Raw genomic sequence first — 21,280 nt, 5'->3', positions numbered from 1 at the left:
TTATTGAACTTTCGGTTTCTTTTTCTTTTATAACACTAGATTATAGTCTATCTGTTGGAAAACAAGTAAAAACTGGATCTAATGTTTTTTTAAATTGCTGACTCCATCTATACACTTTTAAAATCATTAAATTGTGAATAAAATAAAAACTTGTGTGAACATTAAATAAATTATGCCTGAGTGAAAAACAAACAAACAATGCATTTGTCACTAATGTTACGACTTGTACAACAAACAAACAAAAACTGAACTTTCTCTCTTATTCCGTTTGTTTATCATTGAATGGAACAGGAACCTTTGAAAGTAAACATTAATGAATGCTTAATGTAGGCTATTTAGATTAGATGTTTCACATAAACCTTGTGTAAAGTTGAAGCACTTGGAGACCAAACGCCATATGTGTGTACTTACGGCGCCATCATCAACAATTAAGGATGTTTATGCACACATCGCTGAGTATTTTGTTCTCAGTGTTCGAAGTTGAAAGTATCAGTAGAACGTTCATGTTTTCCATTTAATTTATCTCGTAGTTTCTAATCAACACTTTGGCAACTTTGATGGATATAAGATTAGATAACAAAAAGCTCAATTCTTCTTAATGTTTGACAAAAACTTCAGTGAGAACATCTTCCAAAAGCATACCTATTAAAGTATAGTTTTATATAGTGTTATAGGTCCTCCTGTGGTGTATTAATTCGTATCTGAGGGGCCCCCCGCTAGTACGGCCGTATGTCTACGGATTTACAACGCCAAAATCAGGGGTTCGATTCCCCTCGGTGGGCTCAGCAGATAGCCTATGTGACCTTGCTATAAGAAAAACACACACACAAACACACACTCGTATCTGAGGGCTTCTAAAATTAATTACATTCGCCTTTAGAGTATTTAAAGTAGTCTGGAAAAGTTGAAAATAAATATAATTGAGTAAAGGATATTTTACAATGTTATTGAATCGGTACAATCACCCTATAGAATTAATTTTGCTGATACAGAGAGTGTTGTTTAAATCTATTAATTTGTTTTTGGCAACTCTTGTTTAATAACGTTATTTCTTTCCGATTTTCTTAATCTTCTTTTTAGAAGAACGGAGCACGGTGGGACTCTTAGATTATTCAAGGCCCTTTATCTGGTTACTTTACTTTTGACGTACGTATTATATTGAGGTTGGAGATACTTGTGTTGAAAATAAATACCCTGGTATTAAACAAATACCAAGAGCCGTGGGAAACTAGTCTCTTACTGAACCAAAAGCATATGTAAACTTGGTTTAGGTTGGTTAAATAATATGCCCGTTGGGTGAAAAAAAACTCCAAAAAATAGGCTTCCAAGGATAATATACCATCACTGATGTATATGTCTAGTTGCATTTACAGCATTGTTATCATTATTATAAAGATATCAAGACACGCTTTCGTATTTACTAAGGTACTATTTAATGCTTGAGCCAGTACACTTTGTAACGTGTAGATTATAAGGGTTGCGATGACGGATATTAGAACTCCCTTCACTTTCGTGGTACACGATACAGTGCAACAGATTAGGGAGACAGCGAATCAGAAATTGTTATCTAAAAGGTTGAGAAAGGCGGATGTACCTGATAAACAGGGTGCCGTTTGATTTTAGATCCTTGATCACGAAAAACCGACCCTACAAGCGTCACGCCAAATTCTGAAGTATTATATCTCAGAATACACTAATTGGTAAAAATAAACTACTTTACTCTACAGTTCAGATTTTTTTCATATTTGAAATTCATGAAGTATGAAAAAAGATACAGCCGTATATAGCAGTAATGGTTTTAGAGGTTTCATTGTTTCCATTTTCACCAGAATCAATATCATACAACTTGCTTTCTTGTAATCTGATTCTATTTTGACCAATCAGATCACTTGTCTTTCTTGTAATCTAATTCTATTTTGACCAATCAAATCACTTGTCTTTCTTCTTACTCTTCTTTCTACACACCTAGCATCATTTCTTATCTTCCACCTAATATGATTTGCTTTATTCGAGCATGAATGAATACAAAGGTAAGGAGCATCCACAATCGCCACAAGAGAAGCAGTCTCCTTTCTTTCAATGTTTGTGTTCTTGGCAAAACATTTTACAGATTTCACTATGAGTATATTATTTAATCAGAAGAAGAACCATTTTTAGACTGTATTATTGTATTATGGTTATGTAATCTGGCGCTTCCAATCCATTGTTCGGCTCTGGCTTTTTTTTTCTTCTCTTCTAAATTTGGGTCATTGTTTTCACGACCGGGGGTCTCATAATTTTTTACTTTGTTTGTGTGTAATTACTTTAACAACTTACACGTGTACAGTCCATTGTGAATTAAGTATATTAGAGTGAAATTGAACGAAACAATAATATTTTTTTTACTTTTACGTTCTTCTATTTGCTACTTGTTTCTCGTTGCTAGTTTAAGTGAATTTATAAATATTTTTCTTATGAATATTTTAATATATATTGAATTTTAAGTTCACATCCTATATTATTTCAAACGATTTTTGTGTTTGTTTGTTGTTAATACAAAGTTGCACAACGGATTATATATACTTTGACCACAACGGGGAACGAAATCTGATTTTTAGTGTTAATAGCCTTTAGAACTAGCTTCTCCCGAGTTACTGGGAAGCACCACGCTATTGTTAGAATTGTTTTTCGTGTATTTTAATTTTTAAAGTTTCATATCATTTTACATTCCAAAATTATGCATTTTGAAGTGCAAAAACCATATATTTTATGTTCAATTTTAAATCGCGTCATGATAATTAATTTTGCTATTGCTGCTGGGTTATCGTCGCGAAAATCTTGTTCGCACGACAGCGTCACCTTAGTACTTGCGCATTTGGCCTTTGTCATTGTTCGTCGCGTCTACGACCTCGATGATACCCTTTCCACACATTATACCGTAAAAAGAATTGAGTATTACACAACAAATTCGGTTATGGATTTAAAAAAATCCCTTAGAAATCTTCACTAATACGGCTACTAGGGTTTGGATAATTGAACTTTAATATCAAAGCAAATAGCTACCGCTAGCGGTTAATTTAAACACTTCCAGACTTCCGAATGTTTTACTAAGTTAAAGTAATGTATTAAATGTTAAATATTAGACACTATATGTTATATCTTAATTTATATACACCCCCAGTGACACAGCGGCACCTCTCCAGATTCACACAGCAAGGATCCGGGTTTCGATACCCGTGGTTGGCAAAGCATAGAAGGCCCATTCTGTAGCTTTGTGTTTAATTTTAAACAAACAATTTATATACAGTTTGTTACATGTTTTGTTTGGAAACAAAACACTTTCACAGATTTTTCTGTGTCTGTTCACATACTACCAATTAGTTCATTGTGTAGCTTTGTGCTTAATTTCAAACAAACAATTTATCTACAGTTTGTTACAAGTTTTGTTTGGAAACAAAACGCTGTTTCACAGATTCTTCTGTGTCTGTTCACATACAACCGATTATCATGAAATTATTTCTTAACTAAAAAATACAAAAGAGTAAGTTTTAAATAGCAAGTTTGTATTTTAATAGTTGCAACATTTGGACTCATAGTTTTGAGTTATTATGGGGTAGAAGCTACAGTCATGTAATTCTTTCATGATGATGACTATACTGTGGGTCTAAAATCTAAATGTTGTAGGTATTAAAATAATAACGTTTGGTGTAAAATTTGCTATTATTGTAGCTTATAATTAAATATCCAGTTTAGTAGGTCCCTAGCAGAACAATTTCTTTGAACTAAAAGAGTAAAGAATCAATTCTAGAAAAGTGATTTAATTAGGTCTCACAGGGCCCAGTGGCAAAGGATTTTGTTACCATGACATTGAAACTTTTACTGTGTTTCAGAATATTTCTCCCTCAATTCTAGTATTTAAAATTTCAAATACCAATATTCGAGAATCGTTGGCTTCAGTGCCTTATTAAGGGTTTTATTGGCCCTAGGCTTTTCAACTTATAGAGGCCCCCTCAAGACAGAACCTCCATGTGCAATACACTTATAGTCATAGCTTGAGACCCCTAATTAGTGTGAGACCCTGGGCTTTAGCCTAGTAAACCCATACCTTAATCTGGGATTGGTTGGCTTGAACCTTTGTCCAGCTGTCTTACTACTCAGTATTCAAGAAATGTCTGGTGATGCATTGATAAATAATATATTTTCAGCAATACACTTTTAGTAGTAATAGTGTTCTTTACTCTATTATAAGGTTAAGATGTTTTATCAGAGTCACAGCCAAAGGGCCTCACCCACCCTGAAAAATCTAAACATATTTATCCCATATTATTTTTCATCTTTTATATATAATAAATTTGTTTTGTATCCTTTAATATAAAAAATGAATATTCTATAACACTATTACAGTTGATTCGATTTGTTTTAATGACCGTTTAATTAAAAATTTAGATAAATTTCAGCTTTTTTAATTTTTTGCCTCTTCTTTCCTTGTGGAAAACCTGTCTATGCCACTGTGCTTTATTACATTAAGAACATTCTTTTTCTTATTTATTTGCTGGAACATCCCCATTTCATATTATCTTCTTGTCACCCTTCACTTCCAATAAATGTATATATGTATATACGTTTTGTTTTTTTAATTTCAAATCATTTAATCATTCACCATTGCTGTGTTTACTTTATTGTAATCAAAGTTACTACACAGGAGTTGATAAAAAAAATATTTGTAATATTACAATATCACTTAGCAAAATATTTTGTTAACTGTTTAATAGGAATTTTTGCATATTTGAACTACTTGGAGCCACGCACAAAACGAGAAATTTTAGAATGCCTTATTAAAGGACTACAGAGACTAGAATACCGTGGGTATGACTCAGCAGGTAAGTACATAACTTCTTATACAAACTGAAGTGATGTGTTAAACTAAATAGGAGTAGCAGGTGTATATAATAAAGTTAAGTATTGGTGAAGGCTAAATGTACTTTGTCATTTTGAGTTCATTATCATAGTACCTTAAGGTGTTTTTTTTGTAGATAGACAATGTTATGTTGCATCAGAATCAGTACAGTGAACACACTTTAATATTTTTTGGCTCTTAAAAAGAAATTAAAAGATGAATAATTTTTGAATGTTGATAAATATTTTTTCACAATAAGATATAGAAACATATACCAACAAAATTATTTAAAAAATCCATATTTTGTCATGTGAAGCTACAATCAATAGGAAATTAAAAGTTTTATTTATTAAAAACTTAAAAAAAGTTCTGTTGGTGAAAATGTTTTTATTGAACTCAAGTTTTAAATTAAACTTTTAGCAAAGGTCAGAATATGAGTGGATAGCTAAGTTTCACTGGGCCACAACGTATGAATGTTTTTGATGCATTTAACCCAAATTATTTACTTGTAGGTAATACATGCTCATATGAACATACTTGTAAGTGTACTGGCCTGCAACTAACAGTTGAACAATATCTTCTGTAATCTGGTATATTTTCAGGTAATTGAATAGCTGCAGAATGGGTTAAAAATTGCAAAATCAGCAAACTATATTTAACTGTTTTTTTTCATGATCTGTAATGTGTGCTATTATGACAGGTAAAAGAAATTAGTAACAATATTTGATTTGTAAAAAAATAAATAAAAGAATTTAAAGAGGTCTTTAGTAAACATATTTAGACTTGAACATATAATTTTATATTACAATGGTAAATATCTCATACAAACTGCATGGTTTCAGCCACAATTTTTACTTATGTCTATCATTTACTTTCATTGTCTGAGACAACTGCTAGAGAAGTCTTATACTGAAACCGGTTAAACTATTCATGTTTCAAAACAGATAATTAAGTTAATTATAAGGGCTACTGGTATAGTATTAAGAAAAATTTTACTCTCAAGTTTTTGAATTTGACTGAACAGGATGTAAATAGTCTTAAACATGTATTTAAGCCTTGCCTTAGGCTAGAGTTAAATACCACATTGACTGTATCATAGAATTCTTACTTCCAACTGGCCAAATCTGTATCTCAATGCTAATCTGGATTGTGTGTGATAGAATGGTCTGAATAAGTTGATATGAAGTTAGGGATATTTCCATCTGTTGAAAATGTATAATGAAGTAATTATTGAAAGAAATAATTTAAAAGTTGATTAAAAGGGTGGTTTTTATAAATATTGTCTGATATTTTTTCAAGTTTATACAACTATTGATGCTTGACTGGACATAAAAATGGTCAGTATAAATGGAAATTTCTGGCTTCCTGTGTTGTAAGAATGAAGATTTTGTACATGTTTCCTTCATTTCTGAAGTCTGCTTCATATTATTTATAGATAACATGCTCATTGTCAATGTACATAGATCTCCACACTCGAAATCGTTAAATGTTACTTAGTACCTTCATGGAGGATTGGTTTATTGTGAATGTTCTTTGTTCTATTTGACTGAAGTTACTGTAGAGTTTCTAATCTGTGATAATGAAAATACACTTTTTAAGAACTCACGGTAGTAAGGAAGAAGCTGTGATTTTAGTAATGATACAACTTAAGTGTGTCAGGAACTGAAAGAGGACTTATTCTAGATCAAGAGTTTTCACCAGCATTGCTGTATCCTGAGGATGAAAGAAGCTGTTTAGGCTTACCCTCTGCTAGTTACTTCTCATGCAGTAGTACAGGATATCAAATATAATTCATGATGACAATAATCAGTTTGAGCAACCTGAGCCTAGTTAGGATGGTCTGTACTGGACTCCTTGATATTTGTTGACTATTCCAGGATTTGCCATGCTTTGGTCAATCACCTATGACCAAGTATAGTAATGAACAGAGTGATGGATGGTGGACAGTTTGTCAGTAGGAGCTGTGATATTATTATACCAAACTACCAGAGTCTCATCTTGATGCTACAGATCTCTGGAGTAATATGAAACCTTCTAGACCAATAAGGCTTACTGGTGTCACTTAGAGGCTGATACATATAGAATGCAACAACGATGCATATTCTTAGATATATTGGGATTCTACTGCATACTTCACCTTGAGAAAGTATGCATATATCTTTGGATTTTGAGTTAATTATTAAGGCTTTCCTCAGATACTAGAAGTATCTGAGCTGTATAATGGTAGAGATGCTGATATTTGGCATGTGTCTGCAGAACTATTTCATATCAGGAAAATAAAAGAGGACTTGAAGCACATTCTTAAAGGATTAATGTGTGTTTTCATCTGGAATGGATGGATTCAGATAAAGGTGGTTCAATGTTTGTTGTAAGTCTGGATGGCATTGAAATCAATTACATAACAAATATAGACTTGGAACAATTCAACAACAGTTAGACCATATCAAACTCTTTAGAGAATCAAGTGATTCTTAGTGCAGAATTCAAGGCTTGGAGACATGATCTGTGTAAGAAAACCATTTACTAAGATGATATTTGGACAAAAGGTAGTAGACCTCTCAATGGATCTAACATATGGCCATCCATATAGTTCTGTTTTATCACAGTGTCCACTGAAATATGTTGGGTGGTTGGACTTGTACATATTTAGATGGCTAAAGCAGCTAGTTGTCAAAATATTATTGGAAATATAAGTGTTTTGCAATTTTTTGCATTGCTTCATTTCATTAATTGGCATCAGGTGTTTGTAGTTTGTAACACGTTCCTTAAAATTGTGAAGTATGCTTCATTTAACAACAAAAATAATTAATTGAAAATTATTATTCTCTCTGTTTGTTACAGACACAAGTCAAGCTTACTTTTATGCTTTCTTTTAGGGTGTCCTATTTGTCAGTGTTTTGTTTTCTAATTTTTTTTTCTTTAGCATATAATGATTTTAGCTGTATGATGAAGTTTCCCTTTTACTTAAGACAACATGAATTTTTATGTCCTCACCACAAAGCATCACAGAATAAGGAATATTGTTTGTACTTATACCATCACCTGTCCAATCTTAACTTGTGGGCAGGATATCAAGATTGGATGGATAGATTTTGACCAAACGTATACAGCAGGTTCTGAATAAAGTGCTAGATCTGATTAACTTCCCCTTGGTATGGATTCCTGTACATGGTGAGGGGACCTTACAGAGAAGGTTCTGTTTTTTCAGTTTTCAGTTTACCTCCTCTGGGACCTAAACATCCACCCATGTGTTTGCTGTGTGTGGTGGCCTGTGAAGGGGAGGATAGGATCCTAGTGGTTGAGGGGTCCAACCCTGACACACCACTTTGGCCTTGAATCCCTGTAGATGGACAACCTTGGGGTGGCCTTACTAGGGTCAATCAGCTGGTCTACTTGAGCTAGGGTCAACCAAGTACCAGTGTTGGATGTTCTCAACAGGTGTTGTGGACATTGTATCTGATGCTGGTGTTTGGGTATAGTACTCACAAAACCCTGGCATTGCTGCAGCATCCTTGTTTGGCACTATAGTGCATCCCCTGTGGGTACCAAAACATTTTTTCTTTATTATAGATTCCCCAAATAAAACAGTGAAAAAAAGTCCATAAGTAAACAAACACATCTTGAAGATTTTGAGTAGCAATCTTCAACATCTGTAACACCTGTATTTCATTTTCTTATTTTACATTTTTTTTTCAGACAAACATTGAGGGCAAATGTCTCCTTCTGTTATTATGAAGGAACTAGAGGGGCTTGCTGGCTCTCCAAAGCCAAAGTGAGTTGAAAAGCTTTGCTCTGGTAACATATTGGTGGAAAAATCCATATCTAAACACAATTAACTTCTCTTACATTCAAAAGCAATTGGAGATATAGCCATTGAGGTTACTCCCTATGCTACTTTGAATTTGTGACAATGAATTATTATTAAGAGGAATTTGAAGAACATTCCTGAGTCAGAGATTCTCACTGGTTTCTCCACCCAAGGAGTTTCTGCAGTGAGGCATATCTCCACTCACAAAGATGGAATTATGATGCCAACCAATGTCTTCATTTTAACATTTATATTACCACGTCCACTTGCTACCATCAAGGCAGGTTATCTTAATTGCAATGTATGGCCATATATTCCAAACCCTTTCAGATATTTCCAGTGTTAGCAGTTCGATCACTCAAAGACATCATGTTGTGGTTTCTTGATGTGTGCTTGTTGAGGTGGCAAGGACCATGATGCCTATGACCTGTGAAACAGACCCTGATTGCACTGATTGCAATGGCTCTTACCCATCCTACTTTCATTCTTGCCCTAAGTGGTTGGAAGAAAAAGAGGTGCAGTGTTTGAAAATTATTCAAAACCTTACTTACCCTAAGTCTCAAAAGTTACTGTCCACCACTTCATCTCGGATGTGTGCTGCAGCACTTCATTCGACTACTTCAGTGGGAGTGCGGATGGATCTCTCCATGCCTCCAAACAGAATCATTCTCAAACCATATGAAAAGTCTTTTGACCTCCATAGTTAAAAAAGTTGTTGAATCAACATCAACACCCATTCATTCCAGCAAACCCCAAGATCCACTTCTTTGGTTCTGGGAACAGCTATTTCCTTGATTAAATCTTCTCTCATCCTAAGATGCAAAACTATGATTTATTTACATTTTCAGTCCATGGAATCCTCTTCCAATTACAGAGATCTGCCCAATCAATCCAGGGCAGGATCCATGGACGTTGACAGACCTCCCTCAAATAAAGAAAAAAGATGTGGTCAAAAGTAGAAGGGCTCTTCACCCAAGTTGCCTGCACATAAATAAAATGGCCACTTCAATACAATGGAACTGTTCAGGTTTACGTTCTAATCTGGATGACATAAAAGCACTGATTGCTTCCTACCATCTTGTATGTCTTTCCTTACAGGAAACATTTCTGAAACCTGCCGATACAGTCACCTTTTGGTAGTTTTCTTTGTACAAAAGTGACAGATTGTGTGATGGATGAGTGCATGGAGGGGTGGCACTATTGGCTGATCAGCATGTAGCTACCCTTTCTTTGCTGCTCGACACACCCTTGTAGGCTGTAGCTATCTGTGTTTCATTGGGTTGTACCATCACTGTTTGTTTTCTCTACCTGTCTCCTGAAGAGACCTTGATGCTTTCATTGAACAGTTGCCATTTTCTTTGTTAATCCTGGGGGACTTTAATGGACATAATCTCCTTTGGGAAAATACTGATATTGATGGGAGGGTTTGCTCAGTAGAGGGTATGTTCTCAGATCACAACCTTTTTCTTTTCAGTACTAGTTCTTACACTTATTTTTATGCATCTAGTCAGTCCTTTACTGCTATTGATCTCTCAATTTGCTCCCCTTCACTATTCTCCCACTTTTCAGGGAGGGTTGGCAATAACCCATGAGGCAGTGATCATTTTCCTATAATTTTGAGAAAGACTGGCCATGGTTGATGCCACCCAACTCACGTTCCCCAGTGGAAGCTGGATCAAGCCAACTGACCCTCTTTCACTGCTCTCACAGAGCTTGATCCTGCCATCATCTGTAAGTCATCAATAGATGACTGCATGACAGCAGTGACTGACTGTATTATACAGGGAGCTGCTTAATGTATTTCTAAAACCTTGACATGTTTTCCATGATATTTTTGTCTGTGGTGGAATCCTGCTTGCTACATGGCACAGATGGCTCAAAAACAAACCTGAGATATTTTCCATAGATATTTTACACTCTCGAACCACATTTCTTTCCAGCAGGCCTGTGCATATGCTCGGCAGGTAAGATGTCAAAGCCAGAAGGAATCTTGCATTAAGTTCATGACCAGCATCTCTTCTACCACCACTTCCAAAGTCATATGGGACAATGTTCAAAAGATCAGTGGTCAATATAATTCTGTCCCTCTCTCAATCTTGCTCTCTGATGGCCAGGAAGTAGCTGATACGTGGAGCATACTCTCAGTGAAAGCTTATACTGGGTATCTAGCACTTCTGCTTCATCCTCCACCTTTTTAGCCATCAAGACTCAGGTAGAGCGATCACCTCTTTCCTTTCAACCTGATTGTCTTTATGACTATAATTGCCCCTTTACAATGGTGGAACTCAAACTGGCCCTTCAATTGTTGGACCTGATGATATACACTACAAGATGCTGCACCATCTATCTCCTGCTTCTCTTGCTTTTCTTCTGATTGTTTTTAACCAGATCTGGAAGCGAATGTTTTTCCTGTTGCCTGGCACCAAGCTATTGTCTCACCTTTCTCTAAGCCTGAGAAGGATCTCAAGATTCCTTCAAACTACCATCCAATTGTTTTGATGAACTGTCTCTGTAAGACCTCAGAGAGGATGGTTAATGCTCATCTTGTTTGGTTCCCTGAATCAAACAATCTCCTCTTGCTCACCCTGCATGGGTTCTGAGGACAGAGCTCCACCATGGACCACCTGATTCAACTTGAAACATCAATCAGAGCAGTCTTTCTCAAATGACAACATCTTGCATCTATATTCTGATCTTGAGAAGACTTATGATACTGCATGGAGGTATGGCATTTTGTGAGACCTCCACTTATATGGGTTACGTAATCATTTGCCCATTTTTATTGAATTTTTTAAAGGACTGGTGATTTCCAGTTCATGTGGGTTCAACACTTTCCCATTCTTTTCTACAGGAACTTGGAGTCCCTCAGGGCTGTGTTTTGAGTGTCACACTTTTCAGTATAAAGATTGATGCCATCACTGAACAATTCTCTCTTACTCTTGCAAACAGGCTCTATGTCAACGACTTTAGAATTTCATGTCTATCGTCGAACATGAGGTATATTGAGCAGCAGCTATAGACTGCCCTCAATTATTTACTGAGGTGGACCACAGCAAATGGTTTTACTTTCTCTCTCTCTCTAAAACTATTTGCATACACTTTTTTTGCCAACAGGGTATTCACCCTTACTCTGAACTTCATGTTGGTGAAGTTGTTCTACCTGTAGTTCCTGAGACAAAGTTCTTGGAGCTTATCTTTGACTGCAAGTTGACCTTTGTACCACACATCTAGCACCTACGAGTCAAATGTACAAGAGCACTGAACATCCTTCGTGTCCTCTTTTTTACCACATGGGGAGCAAATCGATGTTCTATGCTAAAGATATATGATGCTCTTATTTGATCAAAACTTGACTATGGGTCACTGGTCTATTGCTGTGCCAGGACCTTGGCCTTAAAAATGCTGGACCCCATTCATTATCAGGGACTTTGGCTCTGCACTGAGGCTTTCCACACTTCCCAAGTCCAGAGCTTATACATGCAGTCTCATGAACCTATTCTACACCTCCACTGTTTGCAGCTGTCTTTACTGTATGCTTTGAAACTTTGATCCTTACCACAGCATTCCACCTGGAATTGTGTTTTCCTTTCTCAGTAAACCATGCTTTTTTGGAACAGATGATCTGTCACTGTTCCTTTTGACCTTCATATCTAGGTGCAGTTGTATGAATTGGGTCTGTCCTTGGACAACATTGCTGTGTCCACTGATCAGCCCATCCCACTATGGCTTATTACAATCCCCAAATGTGCCATTTCTTTAAGTCATCTGAGAAAAGCAGATACTCCTGATTGGAAGTACCATCTTTTATTTGTTGAACATCTTTCCATTCCTCTTTATATGGATGGTTTAAAATCAGGTGACTCTGTGGGCTCTGCTATGGTTTGTTGTGGTTTGATGTTGTGCTCAGAATCCCCTCTACATTTATTGTATTCGGTACTGAATTGTATGCCATTTCTCTTGCCCTGGATCACATAGAAGCTAAGCAGTACTCAAAGTGCACTATTTATACTGACTTGCTTAGTTCTCTACTGATCCTGGAATCGCTTCACATCAGCTCTCACTCTGTTCTCTCAGTTATCCAAAACTGACTGGTCCATTTCTTTTTAACATCTACTTCTATCCAGTTCTTCTAGATACCAGGCCACTTTGGTAATCGCGGGAACAAGCTCGCCGACACCACAGCTAAGTCTGTCTGCTCTGGCACTATCACTATGGTCCTGTATTCAAAGCTTGGCTCCGTACCAGTTGTCTGTTGACTTGGAGTGAGTGACGTGAAAGCAAGCTTTCCAAATAAAACTTTTTATTGAAATTTGGCCATTTTGCTTCTTTAAGGATGGGAAAGAGATAGTTGTCCTAACTAGACTATGCATAGGTCACAGCTTTTGACTCATCGTTTTCTTTTATCTGGGACTGATGCACCAATGTGTTGTCTGTGTGACACTCAGGTTACAATAAGCCACATTTTACTGTCTTAGCGTCATTATGACTCTCAACGATGGCACCATTTTAAACATGTTTTGTCCCAAGGTTTATCCATAACATTGGACAGTGTCATTTGTGATGGTGACACTGTCCACCTTACAAATATTTTTAGTTTTTTAAAGTCCATCGACCTTTTTAATGCTATTTAAGTTTTTAATTTATAAATTAGATCTTTTTTAATATGATTCCTTTTTATGAATTAAAATACAACTAGTTCTGTATGAAATTAGAAAATGGCCTTTACGTCAAATAACTTAAAACCAGGACTGGAAATGCCAACTTCAGGTGACTAACGCTGATGTTCGAACCTACCTGGTGAGTTATGATAATTAAAATTATGCTACAGAAAGACCTTCACAACTTGTATTACTGCAGTTTCTCTCCTACTGCTGTAAACTAGATATAAAAATTGGATTTAACACTATTTAAGTTTTTAATTTAAAAATTAAACTTTATATTGTTTTACCTTGATTCCTTTTTATGAATTTTAATAATTTTACTTTAAGTTTAACTTTTTAGTGGATGTTTGGTGCAGATAGCCTAGTTACTTTGCAGCATAAAACACCAAACTGATCAACCAACCAAGTGATTAACTTTTGAAGGTCATTGGTTAATGGGAATGTCAAAATCTCATTGATACCTAGAAAATACACAATAGTCTTGTGAGTAGGTACCATCATCAAATGTAAATTTTTAACACTAACATTAGTGGGGATACAAGTGTTTCCTAAGCACAAGTTATACTTGTTCATTTTTGCTTCTGAAAATGAAACTTCGTAGTTAAGTTATTTATGCCAAGCACAGAAGGATTAATGAGTGTGGAGTGTACATTTATTGTAGCTAGCTACTGAATTTTGTTTCTATTTTTAAGGTGTTGCTGTTGATGATGATGCCGAGGGTAAAAAAATCTCTATTATTCGTAGGAGTGGGAAAGTCAAAATGCTGGAGGACAAGGTTTGGAGTAAGTCAATAATTACACCAGTTAAAATGTCTGAAACCTTTCTTGTGATAATTCAGATTTGTGGAAATATTTGTGGTAAAACTGAGCAATTAGGGGAATTTACTAATTGATGAATTGTTGGTATCATTATTAAGTACATTCAACTGATTAATTATTCTCATAAAATAGTTAAAGAACATGATCAATGATTTTTTTCATACAAAACAAAAAGTAACTTGTAACTCTAAAAACCAGGTTTTGATATCCATGATGATCAGAGCAAAGACAGCCAATTCTATAGCTCTTTGTTTAACAACAAACAAAATTTAAATATTGTGATTGGTTGGTTATTTTGATAAAGTGGGACACATATTATTTAAGCTGTAAAAACTTGAATTAATCAAAAATAATAATATAAGATCATGATGTCAATTTTTTGTTATTGGATAGTTGTTATAGCCCAAAATAGTAATAATTTAAAATTAATTCTGATTAGTTGATAATTTTCTTGACATTAATAGATTTAATTGTAATTTTGTTAGATAATTGGAATAGTAGGAAATAGTAATATTTGGAAATACTGATTAGTTGTTTTCATGATATTAATGGATTTATTTATAAGTTTGATTAACTGAATATTTTATGCAACTCTATCTATGAGTATTAATTACATTGATTAATCAATTATACCAATTAATTATGTTAATTGCTCAGCTCTTGTTTCTAGTGTGTCACAACATATTATGCTTTAAGTGTTGTAGGTATGTTCATTTTTATTTCAAAAATTGTAAAGAATCTAAATTTGGTGAAATTATTTTAGGTCTTACAACTTGTTCAAATTAAAATCCAAATTAAATTCATGGTTTAGTTATGAGATAGGTGAAAAGCTTTTCATTTACTTTTAAACATTTGTAATAACAATAAATTCAAAGTAAACATCAAAGTGCTGTTATTTAATTAAATAAAACTATATAATGGGCATAAAAGCATTATTGCAAAAGTTAAATACTTGTATAAAAATTTTCATCATCTTGCTGGACTTAAAACATAATTATTAAAAACATTATGTTTATTTACTGTTAATACTGTAAATGTAATATAAATGTGTATGCCATTATTGAGATTTATATAGTCATAGGAATTCAGTTTGACTTTAATCTGTGTAAATGTGTTTGTATATTTATACTCACACACACGTTTCATACTTTAAAAAGGTTTTAGTGTTGCTTTTAATATTTTATGCACATATTTTTTACTGTGGATATTAAAAAAAATAAAACCAATAACGTAATAATGGAATTACTTTAAAAATAAATATTCCAGAACTTTTAAAGCACAAAACCAGTTTCTTATTTAGACATTAAATATCACAGTAAAGATTGTGTATTGATCAGTTCTTCTTTTTTGTGTTAACCATAGGCAGTAAATGGTACAACAGTAGGGTTTACTTGTCCTTATTTGATTTCTTAGGTCTTGAAAACCCTGATTTTTATGAATCCTTTAACACCCATGTTGGTATTGCTCACACCCGATGGGCAACACATGGTGCCCCAAATGACTTAAACAGCCATCCTCAGCGATCAGATGAAACAAATGGTAACAAGAGTTTTTCAATAGTCGTAAATTAAAATCTTCAGTTGTGTTTGTTCAATGTAGCATGTGCATAAAAAACTGGATTTAATGATGCATTGAAACACTTGTTTATCTACTTTTTAAAATTCTGTTTCATGAATTCTTACTGATGCATTTGATCTGTTTAAAATGAGTGCATGTCAATATGCTCTCAGACTAACTATTTATTGAACCATAAGATTTATAGTACAAGTTGTTATTACTCGAAAAGCAAGTTATCACCTGTGTATTTGTTTCAAGTATTTTTATTATCTACTGCTCGATTATGGTACATTAAGCTTTTTCATTCACATAAGTATTCTAAAGTTTTGTTTTTTTTCTTAAAGTCATTACAGGTCTTTTCTTTTTATCATAGTATTCATTTATTTCTATTAGTTTTATGTACATAGCACTGTAATTGGATGTAGCATACATTTGTTTTATGGTCTGAAGGATGTATAACAATTGATTACTCACTGGTTAACAAAACAAAACAAAAATCCACTTTATATGATTTCTTAGTTATTTTGTTGCATGTGTACCCATGGCATATAAGATATGGTTTTAAAGTTGTAAATAATTTTTTTATTTATGGTTATATGGATTGCAATCATTACAACTTTACTTTGATGCACATTGTACTGCAAGTGATGTTTGATTTTGATTATTTTGGATGTTTCAGAATTTGTCGTTGTTCATAATGGTATAATAACTAACTACAGTGACATCAAACAGTTTCTGGTAAGTTTTACTTCATACAAAAAGGGATGACTTATTCCTTTCCTTTCATATGGTTTAGATTCACATTTACAAAATAATCAAATATATATAGGTCTTTTGTATGTACACTGTGATGGTTAACTATTTAACAGGCATAACAGTTATGTTAGTTATAAAATATGAAAATATGTTATATACAATGTCTTCTAAGTTAAAAGCATAACTTCATATAAAATAACTAAATATCTATGGAAGAATGCCACAAAGTTTTGAAGAATGACTTCTGAGTCATTAAATTGGTTTGATTTAATTAGAATAAAGACTTCTACTACTTAAAGAGTGCCTATTCTTCAAGTTAAACTGTAAAGGAAACAAATAACTTTTAAAAAGTAAAAAGTCTAAATAGAAAGAAGACAATGGTCTACAAGCAGTTGTATAGATAAAAAATTTGATCAAGTATGTATTTGCTGTCATGAGTCTGCTTATGGTTAGGATTAGGATAGTAATGAAAAAGAAATTTTAAACTATTACTGGTTGTTTTAAAAGTGAAGCATAAATGTTGTCTTGCTAGTAACTTGCATTCTTAAAAGTGGTTTTTAGCAATTGCTAGGGGAGTTGCTCTTTAGTTCAGGTGGTAGAGTATTCACCTGACATTTAACATGTCTTAGGCAAAGAAATATGTTTAAAAAAAAACAGAATTACCATTGATGTGTCATTCCATAAGCAAGACCTGTTCTCAGGCTTAATTTCAAGGTTGTAGGATGGCAATTAATTTAGCATCTATGTGGTACTTAAATTTTTTTTTCATTTATATTTTCTAATCTAAGATTTGAATCCAAACCTATCACATACTAAGTGCTTTACTAACTGAGCTAAAGAGCAAAACTCTTAGCATTGACTAGTAAGACACTTTTAGCAACTTAAACTACAGCAATGGTAACAATACAGTATTTTTCATTAAAATTACTTTTTTCTTCTTCTGTATGTCACTCAATGAGAATCAATTAAATAACTAAAATATTAAATTGAAAGGAATAATTGAACATTAATCTTATTACTCTGAATTACTTGTTTAGAAGATTGCATTCATTTTAAGCTCTTTTAACTTGCAGCTGAAAAAGGGATACAAATTTGAATCAGAAACAGATACTGAGGTCATAGCAAAGTTAATCAAACACATACATGATAATCATCCTCATTTATCATTCAGGGAGCTTGTTGAACAAGTCATACAGCAACTGGTAAGAAGGCATAACTGGTTTTATTTGTGTTTGTTTTTTGTGATAGTCACATAACTTTTAAAGTTGGTTTAAACCATGTCCATTGCAACTACTAATAATAAGGAGACACTTCACTCATGTTTATTCAATTTTTTTGTTATCATTATTAAGAAAAACTTACTCTAAATATTGTCATATAATTTTTATTAATTATAAAACCAAAATACTAGTACACGGGATATGTTAGTAAATTATTCTTTATGTTCCGGAAAGAAATTTATTTTTCATTTGATGTATGTGTTTTTTTAACATATACCAGTATATCTTCTTGATCCTGTAAGTTGGCTGTTCATTGCATATATTGGTGAGAAAACGTTTTAAAATTGTAACATTTTAAAAAAAAATTCTATAATGAAAATAAAGTGAAATCTTCAGTTGCACAATCCTTTTGAGTTTTTTTTACCTAAAAATAAAAACCAACTAAAGTAGGGAACTTGTACTTTATTTGCTCTAGAAAATAAATATTAAAATTGTTTAATCAAAAAAATTATTTGATTTTTAGGAAGGTGCCTTTGCATTGGTTTTAAAGAGTACCAAATATCCAGGCCAATGTATTGCATCAAGGTGAGATCTTTAATTATGTAGAAAAGATGTTAAAAAATATCTTTATTTATAATGTAATAGAGTTTTTGATGAAAAATTAATCATTCATTTTAAGGGTACATGCAGTTTTAAAAGGATCCATTTTTTAAATTGTAAATTTCAGATTTGAGCATTGAAACAATATTTGTAAATGTGAGTACTGTCTTTCCAGAATTAAATGGAACATTTAAAACATAAAAACTTATGGTAATTGTTTATAAATCACTATAATCAGGCAAGATATCAATTAGAAATTTGAAACATCAAAGAATATCTCAATGGTTTTTCATCAAGAAGATTTTTGAAGGATGAATAAGCGAAAATTTTCTAATAATTAGAAATATTTATTTAACTTCAGAAACTGACTTTCAGTGACAGTCGTCATTCTAATCTCTTTATTTTGAGTTGCACTTACAATCCTAGGAAAAACTCACCTAATATAATACCTAATGAATAATTTAATATCTTCATTAATATAAACTTTGTGAGTAATTAAAATATTAGAGTTGTAAAGTTTTATAAAATATCTGATGAGCAGTAAGAAACTGCACAGCTACAGTTAAGGGAAGTTTAGAGATTCACTTATTACTTACTACATTTGAATTTTATCTTTTTAGTTTTGTAAAGTAGTCATTGATTTACAAAACTGTAAAGGAAAAATTGTTAGTACTGTGTAATATACAGGTAGAATGTTAGGTCTACATAAAACAATCTGTGTAATTTTGTGTGATAGCAGTTGATTTTTTGTTACTTAAAGTAACATTTTTGTTTTGTGCTTTGGATTATTTGAGTTGTGTGATTTGTGATTTAGGCGTGGTAGCCCTCTATTGGTGGGAATTAAAAGTAAAATCAGTCTAGCAAGTGACTTCATTCCTGTTCTTTTCAGCAAGGGTAAGCTTAAAATTGTTTACTGAATTACAAAATAATTATCTCAAGCACTTTTTGAAATATATAGCTAATTACAATATTATTCATGATGTTTTGATTTAATAAAGACAAATATGAGATAAAGATAAATAGTGGAAATGAATAAATAGTATCTTTCTGAAAATGTACTTGGAATATAAGTCTGTACTATGCTGCAAAATTTTACTGTTTCTTAAAGAGTTTTATTTTTTTTAAAGATTTTATGTGAAGTAGGGCTTTATAATTGTTGTGGTAAACAAGTACTCATTTGTAAGCCTTTTGTGTTAGTGTAAATTTTTGTATCTGCAGTATGGTAATCTTTTAACATAGATGGGCTGCTTAGCATTGATTTCAAGCTTTATTTGTTTGAATGATTGTTATCAGAAATTATTTTTTGGAAGATAGATATTTACACTGGGGACTTGTGGCTTAAATCCTGGATGCTGTTATCCTGTTGTACTGCAAAGTTAATTTTTTTATTACAATGTAAAATTGATAAAATATGATAAAAATTGGTGCTCTTTTTTTTTTTCCTTTGTATTACAACTACTACTACTACAGTAGTAATTATCATGAGGTTGGTGATGTATATTTGTAATATGGATAGCTTTTCACTTGCATATAATTGCTGTCTTTCTTCTTTTCAGGACTAACCCTATTTACTTCAGTGTTTCTGTGTGTTTACAATATCTTGATAAATTACTTTTATACTCTTCAAACTTGTAAGTTAGTTCTATGGTGAAATAACATACATGAGAGTATGTTACATTAATTGTATAAGCCAAAATGTGGCTATTTGTTGCAGTCTTTCTCAGGCTTAACTGAATAAAAGTTATAAATACAATTAGCTTTTATTAACAATAGAATATGTTTGTCACAGTAGTATGTGAAACACATACATTTTTATACATTATGTAACAAGAATAGTATATGAAACAGTACTTTGAAATGGAATTTATATGGTAATGTTTTTTATATCAGAAACATTTTTTTTTATGTTTAATAATCAGGACATTTTCTATATGACAATGAGGTAGAAATTATTCATGTTTAACCTAGTGCTATACTGTTTGTCATGAAATAAACATGTTCAGTATCTTTTTTTTTTTGTTAATTGTATTTTGTGAGGTAGAAAATAGCATAGAACTAAACTGTACATGTAACATTTATTTTTCAGTTTTTTGTGTTGTATTAGTTACAACACAATTGACTTAGCTGTATTTTGTTCTAATGATTTTAATTGCACATGTAAGATTCCAGAGATTAGATTTTTGGGAATTTTAAAGTGGACTTGTTATTTGTCTTTTATTAAATATCAAATTTAAAATCATATTTCTTGATGTGATCAGCTCTTATGTTTTGTAAAATACTATAAGACTCCTGAAGGACTGAATAAGATATTAAAGAACACCATTGTATTTTATAAATTTAGGACCATCAGTCCTATAGAACACCAATACAAACTTAAAATCAATCCCATATAATAAATTGAAATTCTTTAGCATACCATTGGTTTAAAGTCTTCAGTACTAATGAGTAAAATGAAATTCTGTAGGATATGAAATAGGTTTAAAGTTAGTTGTACCACATAAATAAAACTCTTTAGAATGTCAATGGGTATGTCAGATTTAAAAACACAATTTTGTACAATGTAGTGAGCAAGCTATATCTCAGAATGGCTGGTATAGGTAGGTATTAACATTTTTACTGATAAGAAAAGAACAACATTTCAATTTTCCTAGGTCTTCAGGTTAAGAAAGAGCAAACACTTTAGGATCATCAAGATGAACTGAAATCCCACGAGCTTTAAAAACTATCTAAAAAGTTGGCAGTTTTAAAGTTTTATAATCTTAACTTAAGCTCTGCATGTTGGAATTTTAAATATTGTTGAAGATAGCCAAAAAAAGATGTAACTTACTGTATAAAGTGTTTTAAGCTGCTGTTTTTGTACATCTTACATGATACAAAATTGTATTTGGAGTCACAGGATCACAATTTCTAGCAGTAAAGTTTTATATAAAAGGCAAATTGGAATATATAAACCAATGCCATTATGAGATGTCTTCTAAAACATT

General features: G+C 32.7%; 1 protein-coding gene across 5 annotated transcripts in view; it reads left to right on the top strand.

The window, feature by feature from the left end:
* The window catches only part of LOC143255895 (glutamine--fructose-6-phosphate aminotransferase [isomerizing] 2-like), an 81,162-nt gene that overhangs the window by 30,774 nt on the left and 29,108 nt on the right, over positions 1-21,280 (top strand). For 4 of the 5 annotated variants that reach the window (XM_076512286.1, XM_076512285.1, XM_076512283.1 and 1 more), the window contains 7 exons: positions 4,752-4,859; positions 14,038-14,127; positions 15,577-15,702; positions 16,400-16,458; positions 17,550-17,678; positions 18,220-18,281; positions 19,111-19,190. In XM_076512286.1, the coding sequence (XP_076368401.1) occupies positions 14,106-14,127; positions 15,577-15,702; positions 16,400-16,458; positions 17,550-17,678; positions 18,220-18,281; positions 19,111-19,190 (478 nt within the window). In that variant the 5' untranslated portion in view covers positions 4,752-4,859; positions 14,038-14,105. The remainder of the gene's footprint in view (positions 1-4,751; positions 4,860-14,037; positions 14,128-15,576; positions 15,703-16,399; positions 16,459-17,549; positions 17,679-18,219; positions 18,282-19,110; positions 19,191-21,280) is intronic. The other variant, XM_076512284.1, reaches the window with a different exon arrangement.

This window comes from Tachypleus tridentatus, chromosome 7 (genome assembly GCF_004210375.1).
Source record: "Tachypleus tridentatus isolate NWPU-2018 chromosome 7, ASM421037v1, whole genome shotgun sequence".
Classification (NCBI taxonomy): domain Eukaryota; kingdom Metazoa; phylum Arthropoda; class Merostomata; order Xiphosura; family Limulidae; genus Tachypleus; species Tachypleus tridentatus.
Note: the sequence above shows the minus strand (reverse complement) of the source record. Positions and strands in the feature narration are given on the sequence as shown.